General features: G+C 44.5%; 1 protein-coding gene across 3 annotated transcripts in view; it reads left to right on the top strand.

The window, feature by feature from the left end:
• Window positions 1-20,127, top strand: part of FRMD4A (FERM domain containing 4A) — a 372,724-nt gene that overhangs the window by 76,422 nt on the left and 276,175 nt on the right. For 2 of the 3 annotated variants that reach the window (XM_030478614.1, XM_032919794.1), the window contains exon 1: window positions 9,887-10,493. The exons of the other annotated variant lie outside the window; for it this stretch is intronic. In XM_030478614.1, coding sequence (XP_030334474.1) covers window positions 10,461-10,493 — 33 coding nt within the window. In that variant the 5' untranslated portion in view covers window positions 9,887-10,460. Of the gene's footprint in view, window positions 1-9,886; window positions 10,494-20,127 lie in introns of those variants that run through there. 3 annotated transcript variants of the gene reach the window in all.

Here is a 20,127-nt window from a genome sequence, read left to right as displayed (position 1 = left end):
AGCAGCTTGCTAGTGATTTTTAGTTAGGGGTAAAAATAAAGGATCTAAAAATGTAATTTTGCCTGGCAGGGTTGCTCTGCAGAACTAATCCTTTGCATTTCTTTTGCATCTTCCATCTGTGATTTCATGGTTAATTGACTTATCCATGCAATGTTCCTCTGAGGTATAGATTATCTCCACTTTCAAAGTGATAAAACAGCATGCGTAGGGGTATTTGACATAACTTGCTCTAAACCCTAAAGGGATAACAAGGCAGAGGACACAGTAGACTTGGGTCCCTGCTCTGCACCCCCATGGTGGGCTCCCTCTTCCCATGTAGACACACAAGATATGGTGCTCCATGTGGGTAAGAGCTCATGCCGTACCCAGGGGAAGGCAGCACTGACCAAAATGTTCACCAAGGACTTGATGGCTCTGGCCAGAGCATGAAGCATGGAGCTTCTCTTGTCCCACACGTATGAGTCCTGAGGCACAAGTCAGGCCAGTGCTCATGGAGAAGTGCTACAGCCACTATCATGCATTGGTTTTTCAGCCTGGAGTAAAGAAAGCTATAGAGAGACCTTACTGCAACTTTTCAGTTCCTGAAAAAGGGCTTATAGGAAAAACAGGGATCTCAGAGCAGCCTTTCAGTACCTGCAGGGGGCCAACAGGGATGCCAGAGAGGGACTCTTCATCAGGGACTGTAGCGATACGACAAGAGGTGATGGGTTCAAACTAAAACAGGGAAAGTTCAGGTTAGATATAAGGAAGAAGTTCTTTACTGTGAGGGTGGTGAGGCCACCCAAAAGAAGTGGTAAATTCTCCATCCCTGGCAGTGCTCCAGGCCAGGTTGGACAGAGCCTTGGGACACATTGTCTATTGTGAGGTGTCCCTGCCCATGGCAGGGGGTTGGAACTATATGATCTTAAGGTCCTTTCCAACCCAAACCATTCTATGATTCTATGTAGTTAGCTTTCATTTTCAGTTATCCCAGCATCAATAACTGCACCGCAGCACGAGCTGTATTGATCATGTTGATGCTTTGGAGATCAATGTTTGCAACAGCCCTGGCTACAGCTCTTCAGGTGGATCAAAGCTCAGTCTTCCAGTTGTAAGGCTGAACTTCATCCCCCTGGAAGCTATGGGAGAATTTTACCTGTTATGAGTTAGAGGGAGACACAGGCTATATACATGAGGTTATGTCTGCGTAACTCCTGTAAGGGCTACTATAGGACAAGCATTGGCCTCCTTTGAATCAATAGGAGACAACTCCGCTGCAACAGATTTCTTTCTTTGACTAAATGGAATCCTTCCTTAGACCTTCAGTTGTGTGTTTCCAGAGTGATGCTGCCTTTTAAATTGTTTTAATAAGCGAAGTAAATTAAAGAGGGATGGATAGTGAAGAAGTGGTGGTGACACTGCAAATGTAGTACCAGATAAAGAGCAGGTGAGGAAACACACATAAAAATAGGGTGTCCAGCAGTCATTAATTTAAGGTGATGGTAAGACTTTAGCCTGAATTAGCTGATTAACTTACTGAACTGCTTTGCAAATATCATATACAACAGGGATGTTTCAGACAACTGGTACAATTTGACCCTCTCTCCTCCAACCACAATTTCTGGCTTTTGTCCCATATCGTAGATCAGCTACCATTATTTTTAGAAGCTCAGATCCACCGGCACATGACTGCCTTTCTTACTGCATGCAAGATAACTCAGATGAGCAATTACGGTGTTAGGATAATGAGGACAAACCTTAACAAGGTCTTGTCACTCTTATTTCTGCCAGAACTGTGGCATGGGAAACACAAAAAGTGCATTCTGTTAGGCAGCTAGGACACGTGTCACCTTATCCTAATACAGGTCAAGGAAATTAAGCCTTAGAAGTGCCAGTTCACTCCATTTGCTATAAAGAAATGGTAATGAAGCAGCTGAGCTGGAGCCAGCCACACCAAAGACATTTGAAGTCAGCTGAGATGAATCCCACTTCTGAAGATGGACCCAGCTCAGTGAGTTTTGTTGTTGTTTCCAGATGAAGAAAGATTGGGGTCCCTGAATTTTAACAGTGTCTAATAGTAGCATGAATTCCAGCATCAAATATTAATTCAGATGAGGCTTTGATGTAAGTGGGGATTGTTGCTTAGGCTGAAAACAGGCTGGTGATATGTATTCATTATATGTAGAAGCTCTCCTGTGCCTTCCTGGGGATGCCGTGCCAGCATCATTGTTTTACATCTTTATTGACATTCTGGGAGATGAATAAATGTCCCATTAGCTGGTAAAGACGGAGAAATGAGACCACAGGGAGACCTAGGATTGGAAATATTCTTAGAAGAATATCTATGTGATTGTGGTTTGTGTAGTGAGAGGAGCACCCAAAAGGGGCTGGCACCTCTGCAGGCACTTAGAGCCCCTGCCTGAGAGAGCTGAATCCAGGCAGTGAAAGGGTTTGAGAGGACCAAAGGTTTAAATGAGCTGAATGGTCTCAGAAAAGTAAATGATCAAGAAAGCAAGAGGTGACCTCCAACCTCCGAGTCGCCTTAGCTCTCATCTTCTTTCCAATACTTGCTCAGAAACCATCGCAGCTGGGACATGAAGTGACCCATAGCTGGCCAGCCAAAGAGAGGTTTGGAGCTCACAGGGGATGGTAACCCAAGGAGGGGCTCACAGGCAGCTGCTGAAGCAGGTGCCTATGCGTAGCTACAAATATCCATTACAGCATATGGCAACAACATGCTACTAACATCAGCTGAATACAGCTTTTATCCGGGAAAGTGAGAGGGGCCCCAGTTGAGCTGAAAGGGTGTACGTCCTCTATGCCAGAAGGTAAATCTAATAAAGATAGACATGACTCTGAGTTTATAAACAGTTTATGGGTGCAAGAGGGTGGGATTCATTAGGGGTTGAACAAACCAAGATCAAAAAATATACATAAAATGAAAAACCGTAGGATAATTATGAAGGAAAAAAGGCTATCATTTGTTTCCCTGAGTCCTGTTTTCAGGCATCTGGTCAAGTTCTGTGAGGCAGCCTGCCTCCATCAAATAAGAGGCGTGGAGGACCTACCTCACACTTTGTCATCCAGGTGACCCTCCTGCATACAGCGGTTTATCTTTTCATGCAGATGTTTCTTCTGAGAGCTGAGTAGCTCTAAGATTCTCCCCGAGCTTTCACCCTCAAACTGCATGAATGTTTTGGAGCAGAGATGGTCACTGTTTGCTTTTCATTTGTGGTTCTAATTTGCTTTGAAACTAACCAAATCTTTAAAGAATCTCAGCATGAAATGGTATTTTTCAGGACTGCTTTTGGGCAACCCCAGATTATTATTATTGTTATTATTCTTTTGTACTTTGTTAACCCTTTTCTTCCCCCCACCCCTGCATTCTATTTCTGCTTTATCCCAAGCATTGCTATTCATTCCCTCCTCACGCCTCTTCCCCAGGCCAAAATGTCCACAATCCAGGATTTGCTCAGTTGTAATGACAGTACTCTTCAGAGAAATCACTATTTTTCTCTTGTCTGCCCTGTGAGAGCAGGGCCTCCTCCCCCAGTACACACAGAGATGTGTCTATAGAGCATCAAGTGCATTTATGAGCATTTGCAGAGCATCTGGGAGTCACCTTCCATCAGAGGTTGTGTTTTTACAGGCATAAAGTGGCTATAATCAGGTTTCTAACTGAGAGCTTAATGGCCATGCTTTAGCGGAGTTGTAGCTTTGGGAAACAGTGTTTAATTTGACAGAGATATTAATGGGTATGGCAGAGGAGTCCTTTGCATTGGAAGAACAGCTTCTGTTACCCTGTTCCGTCGATTTATTCTTGCAAACCAAATACACTCAGTGTTTGTTGCTTTCTACATTGTAGTGAACATCGTGCCCTGTTTAGTTACTGAAGTGGATGAATAAATCATCTATCTGACTGTTGAAAATGCACACATAGACCTAATACTGTAGTAAAAGGTTTTCTATGTGTTATGACTGTTAACATCCAGAACGGCAAATATACCTAACAGTGAAAGGAAAATAAAGCTCCAGTTAATATTTAGGGAAGAAAGCCCCATTATATTTCCAGCACACATTTTGTCAGAAGACTAAACAGGATGCTCAGCCTTGCGGCTGCACCCACTAAGAGCCAAGACAGCCCGAGGCTGTGTTCTCTGCTGGGGCAGAGGCTCTGGACAGCAGCTATTATTTTGAGTCTGTAAGCCTCATCTACAGCTCCCATTTTTCATCTATAGATCCTCAAAGCATCTATAGATCTTCCTGATGAGCTGGGACAGAGGTGAGGAGAAAGAAGGCAGTCAGAGCCTTGCCCAGGTCATAGAGCCTGGTCCTGAGGACCCTGCTGAGCTGAATGAGCTCTTCTTCAAATACACCGGTCCCCACCTCCGCTGGGGTGGTTTATTTGTATGGTCAAGAGAGGTTTGCAAATAGGCTGGGTGCATACAGCTTTTCCTTCCTAAACTACCACACTGACTTAACAGCAATCATGGTAATAACAGCTGAGATCATTGATGTGTTGTAGAGATAAATGGCTTTCAGTTGTTGGGGGAAGATGGACAGACCCTGATGGCTGTGCTAAGCAGGTTAAGATGCTAAACTGACTTTGCTGTAGGTCAGTCTCACAGCCTTGTACAGAGACCTATGATCTTCAGACATGACTTTTTTATGTCTGTCTTCTAAATCAGGAAGGAGGCTAAATCAATCATCTTATTAATACATTGATACTTAAATATTCATCGTATTGCTTTGATTTTGTGGAAAAAGCATACCTGTTCCCAAAAAAGCAGAGCCTTAAAGATGAACTCCAGAAAACTAACTGGTGTTTCCAGCCCTCACTAGAACTGATGCCATATAAGGGTAAGTTGGCAAATGATTTTGACAGCACTTACTCGTGCAAATGCTGCATCAGTAGAACAGCTTGCAAAAAGCGTGAGTCTGCCCCTTGTTTACTTCCACAGAGGCAAATCCCTCTCCTTCTGAAGCCATGGGGCGAAGGACTGCACCAGCAATCTTGGAGATGAAAACCCTTCTCCATTTTGTAAATACACCCTACACCAGCAACAAATAAACACAGCTCCAGTTTCTCCGTGCTGCCAAAACAGCACACCCAGTACAGCACAGTTCCTCCCCTTGCATCACTGACAAAGCCGCCAGCTGAATTGCGCCTGTATCCTTGGTGCCTTGGAGTGGTACCAAGCAGGAAGCACATAGATAAGCTTTCAGGAACCCAGCAGCTTTTGCAGGGCTTCTAGGCTCAAAAAAGACCCCAATGCCTTGCCAGTGTCCAGTGAAAAGAGCACATTTCAGTCTCAAAATCATTGCTGAGAATCTGGCCTTTCTGAGAACAAAGCTTTATATATGCCAAGAGGTGACTTCAGAAAGAGATCTGAAATACCACGTTTTTTAACCCTGTATATAACTTAATCTATACCTGAAAAGAAGACTGGAGAGGTGGTGCCATCCCTGAAAGGATTCACCCAGCCATCAGCACAACCCACAAAAGTAATTTCAGGACTTTTTCTGGTGTGTGGTTTTCCTGGATGAATGAAACAAAGTTAGGTTTATTTATTTTTATCCACAACACAGATATTTAATTGTTGGAAGCAGCTATTCTTAATGAGAAATAATAATAATAAGTAACAAAGGCTCTAAAAGGGGCTGGTTCTTTTAGGACATAAGCAAATCTTGCCCATTTTTAGGTAACCCATGAAGACTTTGCCTTTGTTATCGTGTCAGTAGACTTGTAGTAAAAATCACAACCTAAACTCAGCAGAGCCAGGCTGGGAAGTTGGAACACACAAACACCCCAGTTCCCTCCTCAACCCCCTGACCTGCTGTAGGCATCAGTCCTGATTTGCAAAGGCTACTTTTGTGAGGGCTGTGTGCTGGTGCACACTTTCATTTACAGAAGAGAAATGAAAAGCAAGGGGAAACGTGGAGGAGCGGTAACAAGAGAAACACAACAGCAATATTATTCATACTATTTGGAGGTAATGTTGTGCTTATGGGAAGTATGCAACAAAAATAAGAAAGCAAGCACGAGAGGCACTCCGGGTGTTAAATATTCATTAGTATTCCCCGCGCCGCCTGTTCTAAATATAAGATACGTTTCAGCCAGCCCCTGTGTGTGACTGGGATGTTTCCCCCTCCTTTATATGATGCCTTAGCCATCCGGATGGCAGGATGTCGCCATGGCAACACTGTGATGCTACCTTTTGTTTGCTGGATGAGATGACCAGTTGTGAGGTTGGCCAGCGCATGCATGCAGGATACAACCAGGCTGCAGCAGAGCCCATCCCATTGTCCTGGCCACTGGCAGCTCTGGGGTGGGCAGGCAGGAGGTGATGGCAGGCCTTTGCGACAGAGAGCAATGGAGATGGAGTCCAAATCCAGACTTCCTCCACTTTCCAGGACTGGTACAGGTGGCACAACTTGGCTCTTTCATCCCCACCCCAAAGGTTAGGAAGGGTTTCGATTTACGGAAGTTTTATATCAGCTTGGATGCACTCACATTGAGCGAACTACAGGAAAACTGAGGGTTCAAATACATATCATATTGTTTGGCTGTTTCTATGGCACTCAGCCAATAGCATAACAGTGAATGTAAGGGGGTTTTTTTGGCCATCTTCCCCACTACTGGATCCAGCTCCAGAGTCAGTCACCTAAATTCAGCCATTTACATCTGCTTGGCTAAATGTCAGCAGATATCTCTGTTCTCATTCTGGTCCATGGAAGACTGTCAATGCAGTCAGCAGAGCCTAGAAAAGAGATTCAGCTTTAAGACTGAATCTAGGTAGGATCTACTTGGCTCCATAAAGACATCTACCTTGGTCCCCTATCTAGATTCCAGCAGATATTTAGCTTATGACAGTACAAGGGGTTTCAAGGTATCTATCTCACTCCCATGATTAGTTAAGGAGCCAAGAGTAATTATATTTCCATCCTAAACACTTCTAAGATGAGGTGGGTTGAATCCATGGCCGGATGAATCTCTGCAAGATCTGTGAGTAACAGACAAGCGGGTCCTCTCTTCTCCAGATAAAGAACTTGAGATATGCTGGGTGTAGCTGACCAAGCTCTGAGTCAAATGCTGCTCCCCTCCCCAGAGAGAGAATGATAAAGCAAGTGTTCACATGCTCCTTTTGCCTCTGTAGTGCCTTTGATCTAAGAATCGCAGGAGTGGAGGCTGTTGAACAAGTCTGTGGTAACTTGGGCATTGCCATGAGTTGCAGCCTAGGGGAGGAGCGATGTGTCAGACCATGGCACGCACTATCGTGGCACTGCTCTCCTGGCTACAGCAACTTAAACTTTCATTTTGAACTGAGAATAAACTTCTCTGGCCCCACAGTTGTAAAATTATTGCTCTGGTGTGAAAGGGGTTTACAAACAGGCTGGATGCATGCAAAAGGTGATCATCCTGCTCCCATAGCACACGGAGGACAGGTTGGTGGCTGCACAGGCTAAAGCAGAGTATATGCCTAGATACTAATAGAGCTCAAGTCCTACCTGGTGCCTGGAGATTGAGAGGAGGATGATGTATGAAGTGCAATCCCCATCCATCCACTGCTACTCCATCCCTCACATTTGCTGGACATTGTCAGCTTCAACACTTTCAACCGCACTGACATCTGCCCAGGCAAAGCCAGTTGAGTTTCCTGCCCCACTGGTGAAGGCAGATGTGGACAGACCTCGCTGTCACACACCACTTCAGCTATGGCTCACAGTAATGTTATGTGGAGGCTCCTAACAGACCCAGGGGCCCAGAGCATCCTCCAGGATGCAGCTGGGGGTCACAGCCTATGCTCCTCAGATGCGCAGGCTTGCTGCCAGTTCACAGCCATGGTGCTGCTCAAACAGCACCATCCTCTTTCCTGTTCCTGCTCATCCTGCTGAGCTGGGCTCTGCTCTGACTCATGCAGTATCAGCACAATTCCCCAATCCGTTCAGATCAGAGAAGCTTTGAGTGCTGCTGAACCAGAAAGGCCTCAGCTTGCTTTTCTGGTCCCAGACTGAATTACTCTTTTGGCCTTTAGGAAAACTACCTTATTTTTTTCACTTGTAAACAGAGATAACACAGGAAACCTCATGAGGCACTGTGCTTTATCCTAGTTCAAAGCAGAACCGAGATTTAAAAGAGAACTGGGTTTTCATATGCTACCTTGAGTGTGCTATCCACATTATCATATTGCATCAGAGCTTGACCACATGGTCTGAGATCTATAAAACTCCCAAATGCTCATGTCTTCAGCCAAATTCCCCAAGTGATTTGGAGAAGACCATGTTTTGCAGATGCACAGACATGTAAACCTCATGTCGGAGTCTGACATGATGTTGTAGAGCAGAAAAATCACAACGGTCATGTTTTACTGGAGCCTGGAATTCCTGATGCCATTTATTCAAAGTCTTATTAAAATCTTGTAAATATCAACAGCAAAGCATATTTCTATACATCCAGGAAGAAATAGATGAGCCTGCCAGCATTGTGCAGTGCCCTTTTAGCTCCAGAAAACCTATCTCTGCCTTCAATATGATATGATCAGATTTGTTCACATTTAATAAGGGCCTGAGTTTGGCTGAGAACAGTTAATTATCCTTGAAATTAATATTAAACACTGTAGGGGGCACCTCCCTTCCCTGCATTCACCCCATAATGAATAAAAAGAAAAATGCTGTTAAACTGCATGATCTACGGGGTTGAAAGATCAGGAGAGACAGAGAGGAAAAAGGATGTGTGGGGTCGAACACCCTAATCTGTGTCACTTGCTGAGGCTTGCCAGAGCAGGAGTCATGTCTATCTCTGGGTTCATCCCAGGCTTTGCACCATGTATCCTCATACACCACCATGAACATATACCTCTCACCCTATCCATCTCAGTGTAGCTATCCAGGAGCATAAAAGATGTACATGGTCAGAGATGGTTCCTGGCCTGAGCAGCCAAAGCATAAAACCACAGCACGGAGGAGTGAGGAGCCACAGAGGACCTGAGGACAGGATTCTCTTTGGCTTTGGGCATTGGAGTGAATCACTTGGGGAAGAAGCCTATCTCTCTCATTGGCTTTGTGGGAGTTTTAGTGGGTGTCTCAGACCAGAGGGCAGAGTTTTAGCTGGTGAAAGCTAAATGAGGTGAATCCCAGTGGTCACCCAGGGAACACGTGGCAATGTCGGCAGTTTAACCAGATCCCAGCTCAGCGCCTTATTCAGACAGTGACTCTCCCTGAGTGTGTAGCTTTGGGGCCTCAAAGAAGAGCTGATGTTAAAGGGCGTCAGAAATTTCCACCTGTGGTATGCTCCAACCAGCTTGACAGCGATTTTCTGACACTGCAAATCAGGTTCTGGTAGTGTAACAGGATTTTTAATTTGATCTTTGGACAGCATTCGGGTACTGGTATGTGGAAGGTTATCCCCTGGGCAGGGGAAAGGGAGCCTTATTTGTGTCTGTTTCTTAATAGAAATGGGGTGGCCCCAAGAGGAGCTGGCGACCTCTGGAGCAGTGATGGGCAGCTGGTGCTCACTGGATGGTATTTCAGAGGGGTTTTAGTTTGGACTGATCTGCTGTGACCCTATGGACCAAACGCTGGTGTGTTTGCAGGTCTGAAGCCCATTTTCCTGTTGGATTTTTCTCTCAAAGAGATTCAGCATCAGCATCACTTTGATGGAAAACCAAAATGAGGAAAATGGGAGCAATTAGGGAATTTTCCACCAAGGCATTTTCTGATCTGAATTAAAATGCTAATAGAAACACATTCAGCAAGTATCTTTTGCTGACCAACTTTGCAGGACTATATTCCTTTTGTTTCGCTCTCTTTTCTTCCTTTCTCTCCCTCAATTCCTGGCTGACAATTGACAGGAACTCCCTTTCAGCGTGGGTTCGGTCACTCGCTGACAGCGAACGCGCCCAGCAGAAAATGCTCCAACTGTTGGTGTTTCCCGAGAGGGGAAAACCAAAGCTCGGGATCAGGATTACCCCCCTTTAAGTCAATCCCAGGGAATCCGCAATCTTTCCACGATGACGAAGTTTTCTCAGTGCTTTCTTAGCTAGCACAGAGAGCTGGCAAGCGCAAGCCCCGCACGGGGGGATGTTACTAGATTAAACCCAGCGGCACAATAGGCAGGGCAAAGTCCCACACCTTCCTATCGCTGCCACCGACCGGATCCCCGCAGCTGGGCTGGGATCGCTTGTCCTGTGCTGAATGCATTACGTAAGGCAGGGATCGTTTGTCAGCCGCGATGGTACAAACATAGCTGCAGGCAGATTATGCAGAGAGAGAGAGAGAGGAGGGAGAGGGAGGAAGGTCTCTCCCTCCAGGAACGGTGCTCCACGCAACTGAGGATTGCAAGTTGGCAGGTTGGCGGCTGGCCGAGCTTCCGTGAGGGTGTCGCTGGCGATCCCTGACATGCTCTTGTTCGTGTGGGATGCTTGAGACAGGGATGAGAGACTAAGTTGGGGCACGAGGATCGGCATGCAGATTGGACCAAAATGGAAGGGCTTCTGTCTCCGATGAGAACGAAGGTAGGGGAAGATGTTAATGTCATTTGATTCTGTTTTCACCCGAGGAAGGGAAGGGGAGGTGCGGGGCTAGCTCTGTGAATAGGGGGCTTGCCGAGCTTTTGTCTCTTTTCTTTTCTCTCTCTTTTTTCTCTCTTCTTTTTCAAAACTACTCTCATGAATGTAACTCGGTGGAGGAGCGACAGCAGTAGCCTCCAAGAGGGGAGTAACCCATCACTCTTCCTCAACAGAGATGACCTTTGTAAATGAGTTTGCCTTTTGGAGTAGACAGCCATATTTTTGTTTGAATTTCCAGTCAGAGGCTTTCATTGTGTCTGTGTGTCTGTGCATGCTCCCCAGGGAGCTGTACGGGAAAGTGTACCTGCGGCGTGGGGAGGGATGCTGCCAGTGGGCTACCCCAGTATGGGGTATTCAGCAGCAACGGATGCTGGACAAGCAAAGAGGGTGATTTTGTGTCTAAATACCCAGCCAGGGTGGGAGACCTCTTGGTGTGGACCCAAAGCTGTAAAAACAAAAGTGAGTGTGCAGACCTAAGGAATTGCTGCACTTGTCTGCTGCCTTCTGGTGCTCCCAAGTCTCTTTAAAGGTTTGCCATTAATCCTCGGTATTAAAGCAACTTGAATTCCAGCAGGGAAAAGCCAGAGACAAATACATTGATGTTTTGGTTTGTAAAATCTCCTTCCGTGCTATTATTTCTGTGTCGTCCTGGGGGATAGACTGAATCCTGATTGTATTTTATTTATTTAGCCACTGCCTCCATCCCATGTGATAACTGCCTTGGGTAAATCTTTCTGATTTCAGTCCATCCCCACATGCAATCCAGCCCTATGCTATTGTATCTCAGGACTGGGAGAACTGGAATTCAATGACAATTCTTGCTGGCAACAGGGTGTCTTAATATGTCTTAAATGCAGTTTGGAAGGTGTAGTCAGACCAGAGTCATTTCATATAAATGCCAGACTAGGAAAAATTCTGAGAAATCATCTGGTTCAGTCCTTGTGCTGAGGCAGATCAGCTAGTCTGGTCTCCTCGATTACATGCTTGCCGTCCACTATCCTAAATTAAAGGCTCTTCAATGATTGAAAGTATTTTCAATATTAAAAGCTAGAAAAGTGATTTAAATAGTAATAATTTGTCAGCAAGTGGCTGTACTGTAGTTCTCCAGGGGAGTAATTTTTTTTCACTTTAATTCAGCTCTTTTTTGTCTTGCCCAGTAAGTTGGGGATTAAAAAAAGGACCTACCAACTTCATATAGATCTCCATTACCAAGAATAATGCTAACGGGCAGTTTATAGAATGAAAGATTTATAAGGGGTTATAGACCCAGCCATTCATACCTCTCATTACTGAGGAATACATACATTAGTGTTAGTCTTTGTAAGGCATTTCTCTCTCTTTTTTTTTTAATCAGAGAATAGGAAACAGAAAGACTGCCCAATAGATCTCATTTCCATTATTAGAACACGTAACTTTCAACATTTTAGTTGATGATTCCATTCTGCTCCTTTAACCAGGCTTGAAAGGATTGCTGGAGGCAGTCTCTCCCAGAACTGGTGTGCTATCAGGCTGACGCGTGGATTACAGTCAGATGTGTGTACTATCAGCACCTGCAGCACGCGGGCAGCTATAGAAATGACAGAGTAAGGGAAGTGGACCGGGACTTGGTATTATGTTTGTTCGTCTGACTTGCTTCGTATGGAATGTAAATCCTAATAACGCCGTTCATAAAGTGGGACTATTACCACTATTGCATTATTTATTGATGCTATAGAAGAATCTGCTTGTATAGACATGATCCTTTGGATCCCAACCTGTTCTAATACCAGAGAATGGAGGAGATTCTGACCTGCTTTGTGTATGGGAAAATCTTCTCAAGCCAGAGCCATGTGACTTTAAACCATTGATTGCAATGATGTAAAACTGACATGCTTCTTCTGACCCAGGTCCTGACGTTGGTGTTACGTTTCTGTTAATCTGGAGTAGCTCCATGGCAGTTGATGGAGATATTCAAATAGACTTTGTATAATAAAGGTCAGGATTTGGTCCTTACAAAGAAATAACAATGAGAAGATCACTTGAATAGATTCGAAAACTAATCTCATTTCCAAGATGCCTTGTAGCTGGCAGCAGCTCCCTGTTTCCTTGCCAGAAAATCAAGTGTAAAATCTATAATTCTCCACATACAACCTTAATATCTGATTCCTACAAAAAAACCACTTGACAACAGCGAGGCTGCCGATGTGCCGAGACCCCTGCCTGTCACACTCCCTAATATTACCTCATTTTTCCCCCTCTACTCCCCCGTCTGTCTGATCCCATCTGTTGTCACTTGTTTTACACTTAGGCTGCAACTGTTGGAGGCTAGTTGGAAGTTTTTTTGTCCTTTGGTTTGTATGGTGAGATGAAGGATGGTGGGCTCCTGGTCATCTCTGGCAGCACTGCCTGGGGTGAGCCTGGAGCATCTGTGAGCTCCAAGACTTTAACCTGTGTGAAAACATCTCCATGTTACAGTGAAATGCAAATAAACACTCAGTTTTATCTTCAGTGTCCCAGACAGTGGTATCGAGTCTGCTTAAATGTAGGCAGAAAATGAAAAACCACCCAGTTTGCTTTGTTTCCATGGTTAGGAGTAAGGGCTGACTCTTGCGGGCACCTCTGGCAGTCTCTCACCAAAGGGTGAGGACAACGTGCCTCTGCCTCTCACAGCCAAACATGCAAAGGTCTCTGTAATTAAAAGAAGGTGCAAATCCCTGCAGATGGGCTTGGATGAATCTCGTGGTTGCAACTGAAAATACAATTGCTGTCAGCTCTTTGGTACCCTTTGCTTGTAGAGGTTTCCACCCCACATCAGCACTGGCAGAGGGACAAGTGGGCACATCTTGACTTCAAACCCCCAATTTATGGTGCAGAAGGGCTGGACATGGGTACATGCCCATGCAGGGCAGAGACACGGGCACTTGTGCTCACCTCTCCATCCAGCTCCATGGCAGGTCTTGCCAGCAGAGGGCTGGGAAGACACAACTAAAAACACATTTCTTAGGGGACCTGTTTCCCATTCCACAAAGTGATAGCCTATTTGGTTACTGGTCCGTGCTGGGTGATCATAGAGTGGGATGCTTAATAACTTAGAAAGTTGAAGTAAATTAGGTATCAAACATTAAGTGCATTACACCATGTAATGGACTCTACTGCAGAAAGTCATGGGTGATTAATGCATCTCTACTTTTGTATAACTGGGATGCACAAATGCAGGAATTTAAGGGAAAGTGGAGGAACACATGGTAAAATGGGCTGGCATATCAAAATTGAAGCAGTTAAGTGGAATGCATTGAACAGAAAACTCCCTGCATTTTTGGAGTTGATTAAACATCACATGACAAGAAGTAATTGTGGGTTGTAAATATTTGGTGGGTTAACGGTGATACTGATAAATATTACCAGAATCAGTTGCATTCTGTAGCCTAGTACATCTGAGCCCTCTTTTTAAGAGCAAATGAATGTACACAATAGCAATGTCCCCATGCCACCTTAAGAGCCTGTGAAGTTGATTGAGTACCACGGAGTGAAAATCATGAAGAAATGCATAAATATTGCACTCCTTTTGTTAGCCTCCATTTTAATTTGTTTTATAATCCTCAACACATGCACAATTTGCCGTAACCCTCAGTTCATCGCCTTCAGCAAATTACACTGGCATAAGAATTTCAGTCATTTCAGTTCCTCTGCCGCTGACACTTGCCAGTGCATGCTACTGAATTTGCAATGAGCACCTGGCTTGAACCACACAGAAACTGGCTAGCTGCTCTCTTTCCCTTTGAGAGGCCCGTGTTTGGTGCTTTTTTGTTTATCAAAGCACTGCTTTTCTTTCAGACTGGCTGAAAGAACTTTTTCAATGAACTTTTCGTCTGTTCAGAAACACACACAGAGGGTAAATGGAGATTAATTACCGTTGAATTTACTAAGCTTTGCATCCAAAGATAATGAATTTGGAGTGTTCCTGTGTACAGAGAGTTCAGCTTGGGAACTCGGTAAATAATGTGTGCAATGTTTAGATAGTGCTCTTAAAACGTTAATGGGGCTGTTCTCTCTTACGGAATCTTATTAACTTTATCTGTTTATTATAGATTTTGGGGATTAGCACACTCCCATGGTGTTATTGTTTACTCGTTAAACTCTGTTGGCTCTGCTTTCAAAGCAGTTTAGTTTTTGACCACTAGGTCTCTCAAAAAGAGTGGTTAAGTTGTCTTTGTGCCTTACTTAGAGAAGTTCACAACAGCTCAAAGCTGGGAAACTTTGGGAGATACCACATCTCCTGTGAATCTTAAAGAGCAGAGGGTTGTGGCAGCTGGCCTTTGAGGTTGCCAGCGGAGGAAATCAGAAGGGAAAATTACCCCAGAGAAAGGGAAGTCTGGAGTCTGCATTACACCTATGGATGGGTTTGCTGTGGTCCTTAACCCCCTTGGATTGTAACTGAAAAGAGGTTTACATATGCCATCTTTTTATCATAGTGTGAAGGTACATCTAGAAAAACATTTGAACAGATTCTCAACTTATAGCTCACAAGCTGTCCTGTAGAAGTTGAAGTTAGGATCCTGCACTGTATGGAGAACTACACATCTTAAAATCCTTAACACCTTACAGTACTCTTGTATAGGGCGAGATGCAAAGTCCTTTGTACATATTGTGAAAATGCTGGTTTTTTTAATCAGGGCAAAAGACCAAATGGCAAAAGGGGGCACCTGTCCTCCAAGAAGCATGCACATTCCTCCTCTGGAACCTCAGTCCCTGTTTCAATACTACTGTGTCTTTAATTCCCATTTTGAATATCCCATTGAGATAGACATATACAGGTGGTAATGACACTCAGATACTGGGATTTCCAAAGTCATTTTGGTGACTCAGACCTCTCAGCTGGAGTAACTTCACGCAGACAGTGAGCACCAAAACCCTTCAGGTTCCTGTGCAATCACTCATGAGCTGACACGGCCACTTGAAGTCCATATTGAGGTGTGGGAAGTGCCAGTGCTCCTTTGACAGCCCTTCCACGGGGCACTAGCACCGTCTGCCAAGCAGCTGAGGGGGAACCTCGTCCCCTGCCTTATTAGCAGTTTGACACAGAGGTTAATGAGGCCATATATAATTCTCTGAGCTTGTAGACCGTTAAAAAGAAAGGCTATTCAAGAAAAAATGAAGTCTTGTGTCTGCTAATGTTAATCATAGTTTTATAAATACCTGTGAGAGACGATACAGGGGCATAACTCAGCGTGGAGTTTGGTTTTGGAAAAACTCTACCATAACGTTATGCCTCTGGAAAAGCAGAGCCCTTTCTGTTCCATAACATTTCCAAAACCCATTCAGATTTAAAAGCAATATATCACTGAACATAACACTGAAAGGTTATTTTTCCTCCCTGGCTGTGTTTTGTATCAGTGCAGTGAGACACCATGCCTGACCGGGCCCTGCCCTCACACACGGTTGTAGCAGGGGTGGTTGTTTATTGTACAGGGGGAAAGCAACCTTCTATCCTTCCATATCATTCTGGGCAGGAGCTGGACACTGTGCCGTTAATGAGAATTGCATTGTGGTAGCACCAGGAGGTTAAAGTCCAGCACAGAGATCCACATGATTACCGAACATATGATGACAAGACAATCCCTGTCCCCAAAAGTTCCCTTCTGAAGTTTGAGAGGAAATGAGGGCATTCTGCCGCTGTTTTTTAAGGAGCAAGGATTGCAGTGCAGATTCTAGTATCTTACCCGTGATTCAATGGCCAGGTGATGCTGTCCTTTCTCAGCATCCTCAGCAGCACAGCTGAGTCCAGACTACACCATCATAGCACAAGGCACCCTTGGGTGCACACCTCATTAAGCTGGTTCAGCTCTTGCTGAGCACTCCCATGATGACAGCCCTTGAGATGGACCAGGATGGCCATAGTGCTAGGATTGCTTTGCCTTTCACAGACGGTATGGTCATCTGGTTGGGATCCCCCTTCTGCCATCACCAGCTGAACATAAGGACCCACATCACTGGGAGATGCAAACAGGCTTAACACCCTGTTGTATTGGAGCCTGGAGTGATCTCAGCATACATTGATGACCAAAGCTCTCATATTAAGTATCAAATACCACTATGTCCTTTCAGGGGATGGAAATAGGAACTTCTCTGAAGTGCCACTCATCTCCGACTGTCCAGACACCATGTCCTAGCTCAAGCCAGTCTGCACCCTGGCCTCTATTCTCCATGTCTTACTCAGCCTCTGCAAAGCCCAGGCTGCAGCAGAGGTTCCCAGGAACATCTCAAGTCCCCAGAACCTTCCTGCAGCTGGAGTTGCCTGAAAGTGCACAAGGATCTTCTCTTGGGTCCCAAGAGACCTCACAGAAAAGCGTACTGGGGGCTATGTAAAGACCACAACGATACCAAATTGAAATTAATAATAGCAACATATAAATAATAGCATAATAATAAATAATGATAACAATAGTGAGTTCTAAAATGCATTAGGACAAGGCATTATGAGTATAACGCTCGCTAGGTTGGTGTGTGCATTACAGGCTTCAGGGGTTTTTAATAAGTGCAAAGAAAATGCACTGGTGAACACGATCTTCCTAGTCATTTCATTGAGCAGTTTGCTTAATAGGCAGCTGTTGGGGAGGCAATTGGCCATCCTTTCAAAAGCAGTACTCAGACAGAGCTGTCCGCTGATAGCTGTGAATCACAGGTTGTATCCACTGGGGAAAGTCATAAAGTCTTAACTGCTGTAAACATAGGAAAGCTGAAAAATGGGAAAGTTGCGAGTATGATTATGAAACAAAAATGATGATTGTCCCAAAATGCCAGCATAGTAGTTATCTATGGAGGAAAACAGCTCTCCTGCACAGCTGTCTGATCTATTGGGTCATTCTGAAGGCAGTTATTGGTAAGGACTCTGTGTTTAATGTTTGGGACTATATGGAATGCAATAAAGCACTTGCACGCTGCGTATTTCACATACAAACCGTCTGATCCATGACCAGTGCACACCAGCATAGCTTTAAGCACCTCAGCACACACTTCAGTAGTGATCAGCTATTCCTTATAATATTTTATCGGTTTGAGATGAATGTAAAAATATGCATACAGTTGAGCACATGGGCTTTCTTCCTGACAATGCACACTTTATGTACTTTAACTTTCCCTCCATTCCTCTTTTATCTACACTGCAATATAAACCCCACCAAATCTATGAGACAAAAAGTCTGACCCCATTTGGGATTCAACCAGCAAGCCAAAAATCTGAGGCCCTACAGGTTGTTCCAGTTCAGAGGAGACCTGAGGACAGATACAGGTGTCCTTTTGATGTAATTTATAAACATATAATAATGTCAATAAACATACAAAGTCTTGTTTCCCTGAGCGCAGCAGGTATCCAACAAACAAGAGGGCAGTTTTTCTGCTCAACATGCCCTCTTTCATGCAACACCCATCCTCACCTGTGGTTTTCCTTGGTTCCTTGGTCCTTCACTTGGTTATACTATGAGAGAGGAATATTCCCCTCCCTAACACAGTCACAGGGTATCACAGCACGTGGCAGACCACCTAAGGGAGTCAATCCCTTCTTCTCTTCAAGTTCCAGGTCCCCATTTGGTATTTTTAGGCAAAGCCCTTGTCCCTTCTGTGCAGGAGTTCAGCTTTTGTAGAGGTGTTGTGTTGCAGCAAAACCTCTCAAAATGCAGCTTTCCCCAGGCACAGCCATTGACTTGGGTCACATACCACCTGCTGAACACCTCTATTAAAGGCTGATTTAATATTAAAGGCAATATAAATAACGATAATAAAAAAGCACCGCTCCATCTTTTACAAAATCTTTTCCATGTGTCTCCCATGCAGCAATACCCAGCGGAAAGCAGTGGCTCTTGTGACATGCCATGGGGTCCCCTGGGCTACAACATGGATTAGGCACAGCCCAAAGCAGCAGCCAAACCGTTTCCACCCTCTCTGAAAACTGGCAGATATCATCTCTCTTCTGCTCATCCTGGGCTTGGTACCACAAACACTTGCAAAGCTTGACTCTGCTGAAGTAACATGAAAGGTAGAAGCAATCTCCTGCGTAGACAGCACTTAAACCACTCAGGGCTTTGAAGACAGGAGGTCAAAAACAATATATCAAGTCAGTTATCAGCCAGTCCTGTCTTCCCTTCCTCCCCTCCCTCTGGCTTAGAGCTGCAGGAGCTCAGGTCCTTTGATGTAAACCTGTCAGACACTTCGGTCTCTCCCCTGCTCTGCCCTGCCCTATTCTTCTTCCACATACACATTTGTGTGAGATTTTAATTATAGGCATGATCATATTGGTAAGAAAACCCTTCCTTAATTACATGCTCAATTAATTCTAGTAGCTTAGGAACTGAAAGACAAAGTTAGGTGAAATCATTACTGCTTCATCTAAAGCTGAATCTCTCCACAGCCAGGTTTGGAATAATACTGTGGAAGTCATTTTTTCTTTAGAAAAATGGATTTCATTTAGAAGAGATTAAATTATTTTGGATACAAGGAATTAGAGTATTATCTGGTGCCACTGAAACTCTTTTCCAGCAAGACTAATTACTTACAGGACTAATCTTTTCAGTAAATATTCCATGCTCAGGCCCAGGAACTATATGCTACAAAGAGGGCAATAATTGGCCTCATTGCGGCTGGCACAAATGCTCACATAATGTATTGTGGTCTTTAAAGAGAGATCAGGTGAGATGAGAGATTAAACGTGTCTTCATCACATCAGACACCTCTCCATGGCACCAGTGCCTTGATGTTCTTCCTCACACCCTTGCTGGTAGTTGGGTAGAACATATAAGGATACCAATAGGTATCTACTGGGGTAGAGATGCCTGAGAAATATCCAGGCTGAAACCAGCTTATCCCAGCTTTAAGTCAAGATCTGCCCTTGTCTCTATTAGATCAGTGACTCCCAACACGTGGGGCATCCCTGTGTTACATCCCCAGGATCCCTGCTGACACCCACAGCAGCATGGAAAATAAGGCACAAGTACAGCAGAAGCAAAATCCAAGCTGGAATAAACAGTCAAGGAGACAGGAGAGGTTGTGGACAGGCGATTAGGGCTGGAGGAAAAAGTCTGAGAAGTGGCAACCAGGACTAAATAGATGATGTTCAGGTGGTGGAGGGCAGAGATGAGGTGGAGGACTTGTGTCTGTGGCATGGAAACCTCCTTCAGCCCAGCCCCTGCGTTCCAGCTGGATGTGGGTGGCAAAATGCACATGTGTAAAGCTGCTTTGTAAAAAGAAAACACCATCAAGATGCAAAGCTGGGAAATATCAGAGCAAGGGACATCCCTGCAGCCCTGTCCCATCTAATTATGCAGTCCCATACCATTTTCCCACATGTTTCTTCTCATCTTGTGCATAAGATGGACAGTGCTCAGATAATGAGTATCTATTCCTGATTTTGTATTCTCCTCATTTCTCAGTAAGTAATCCTAGGTCTTATTTACTGAATACTGCCCTGAAAACAGAATTATTCATTTTCTCATATATTTTTTTCTGTAGCACTAAGTGTAGCAGTAAAAAGTTCATCAAAACCTATAATCATACTCTGTGTTTGTCCTTGTTTAACTGGTGCAGAATTGAGCCATGAAGGAATCTTAAA

The sequence above is a fragment of the Strigops habroptila genome, chromosome 3 (genome assembly GCF_004027225.2).
Source record: "Strigops habroptila isolate Jane chromosome 3, bStrHab1.2.pri, whole genome shotgun sequence".
NCBI lineage: Eukaryota > Metazoa > Chordata > Aves > Psittaciformes > Psittacidae > Strigops > Strigops habroptila.
The sequence above is the reverse complement of the archived record's forward strand: the minus strand, read 5'-3'. Positions and strand labels throughout refer to the sequence as shown.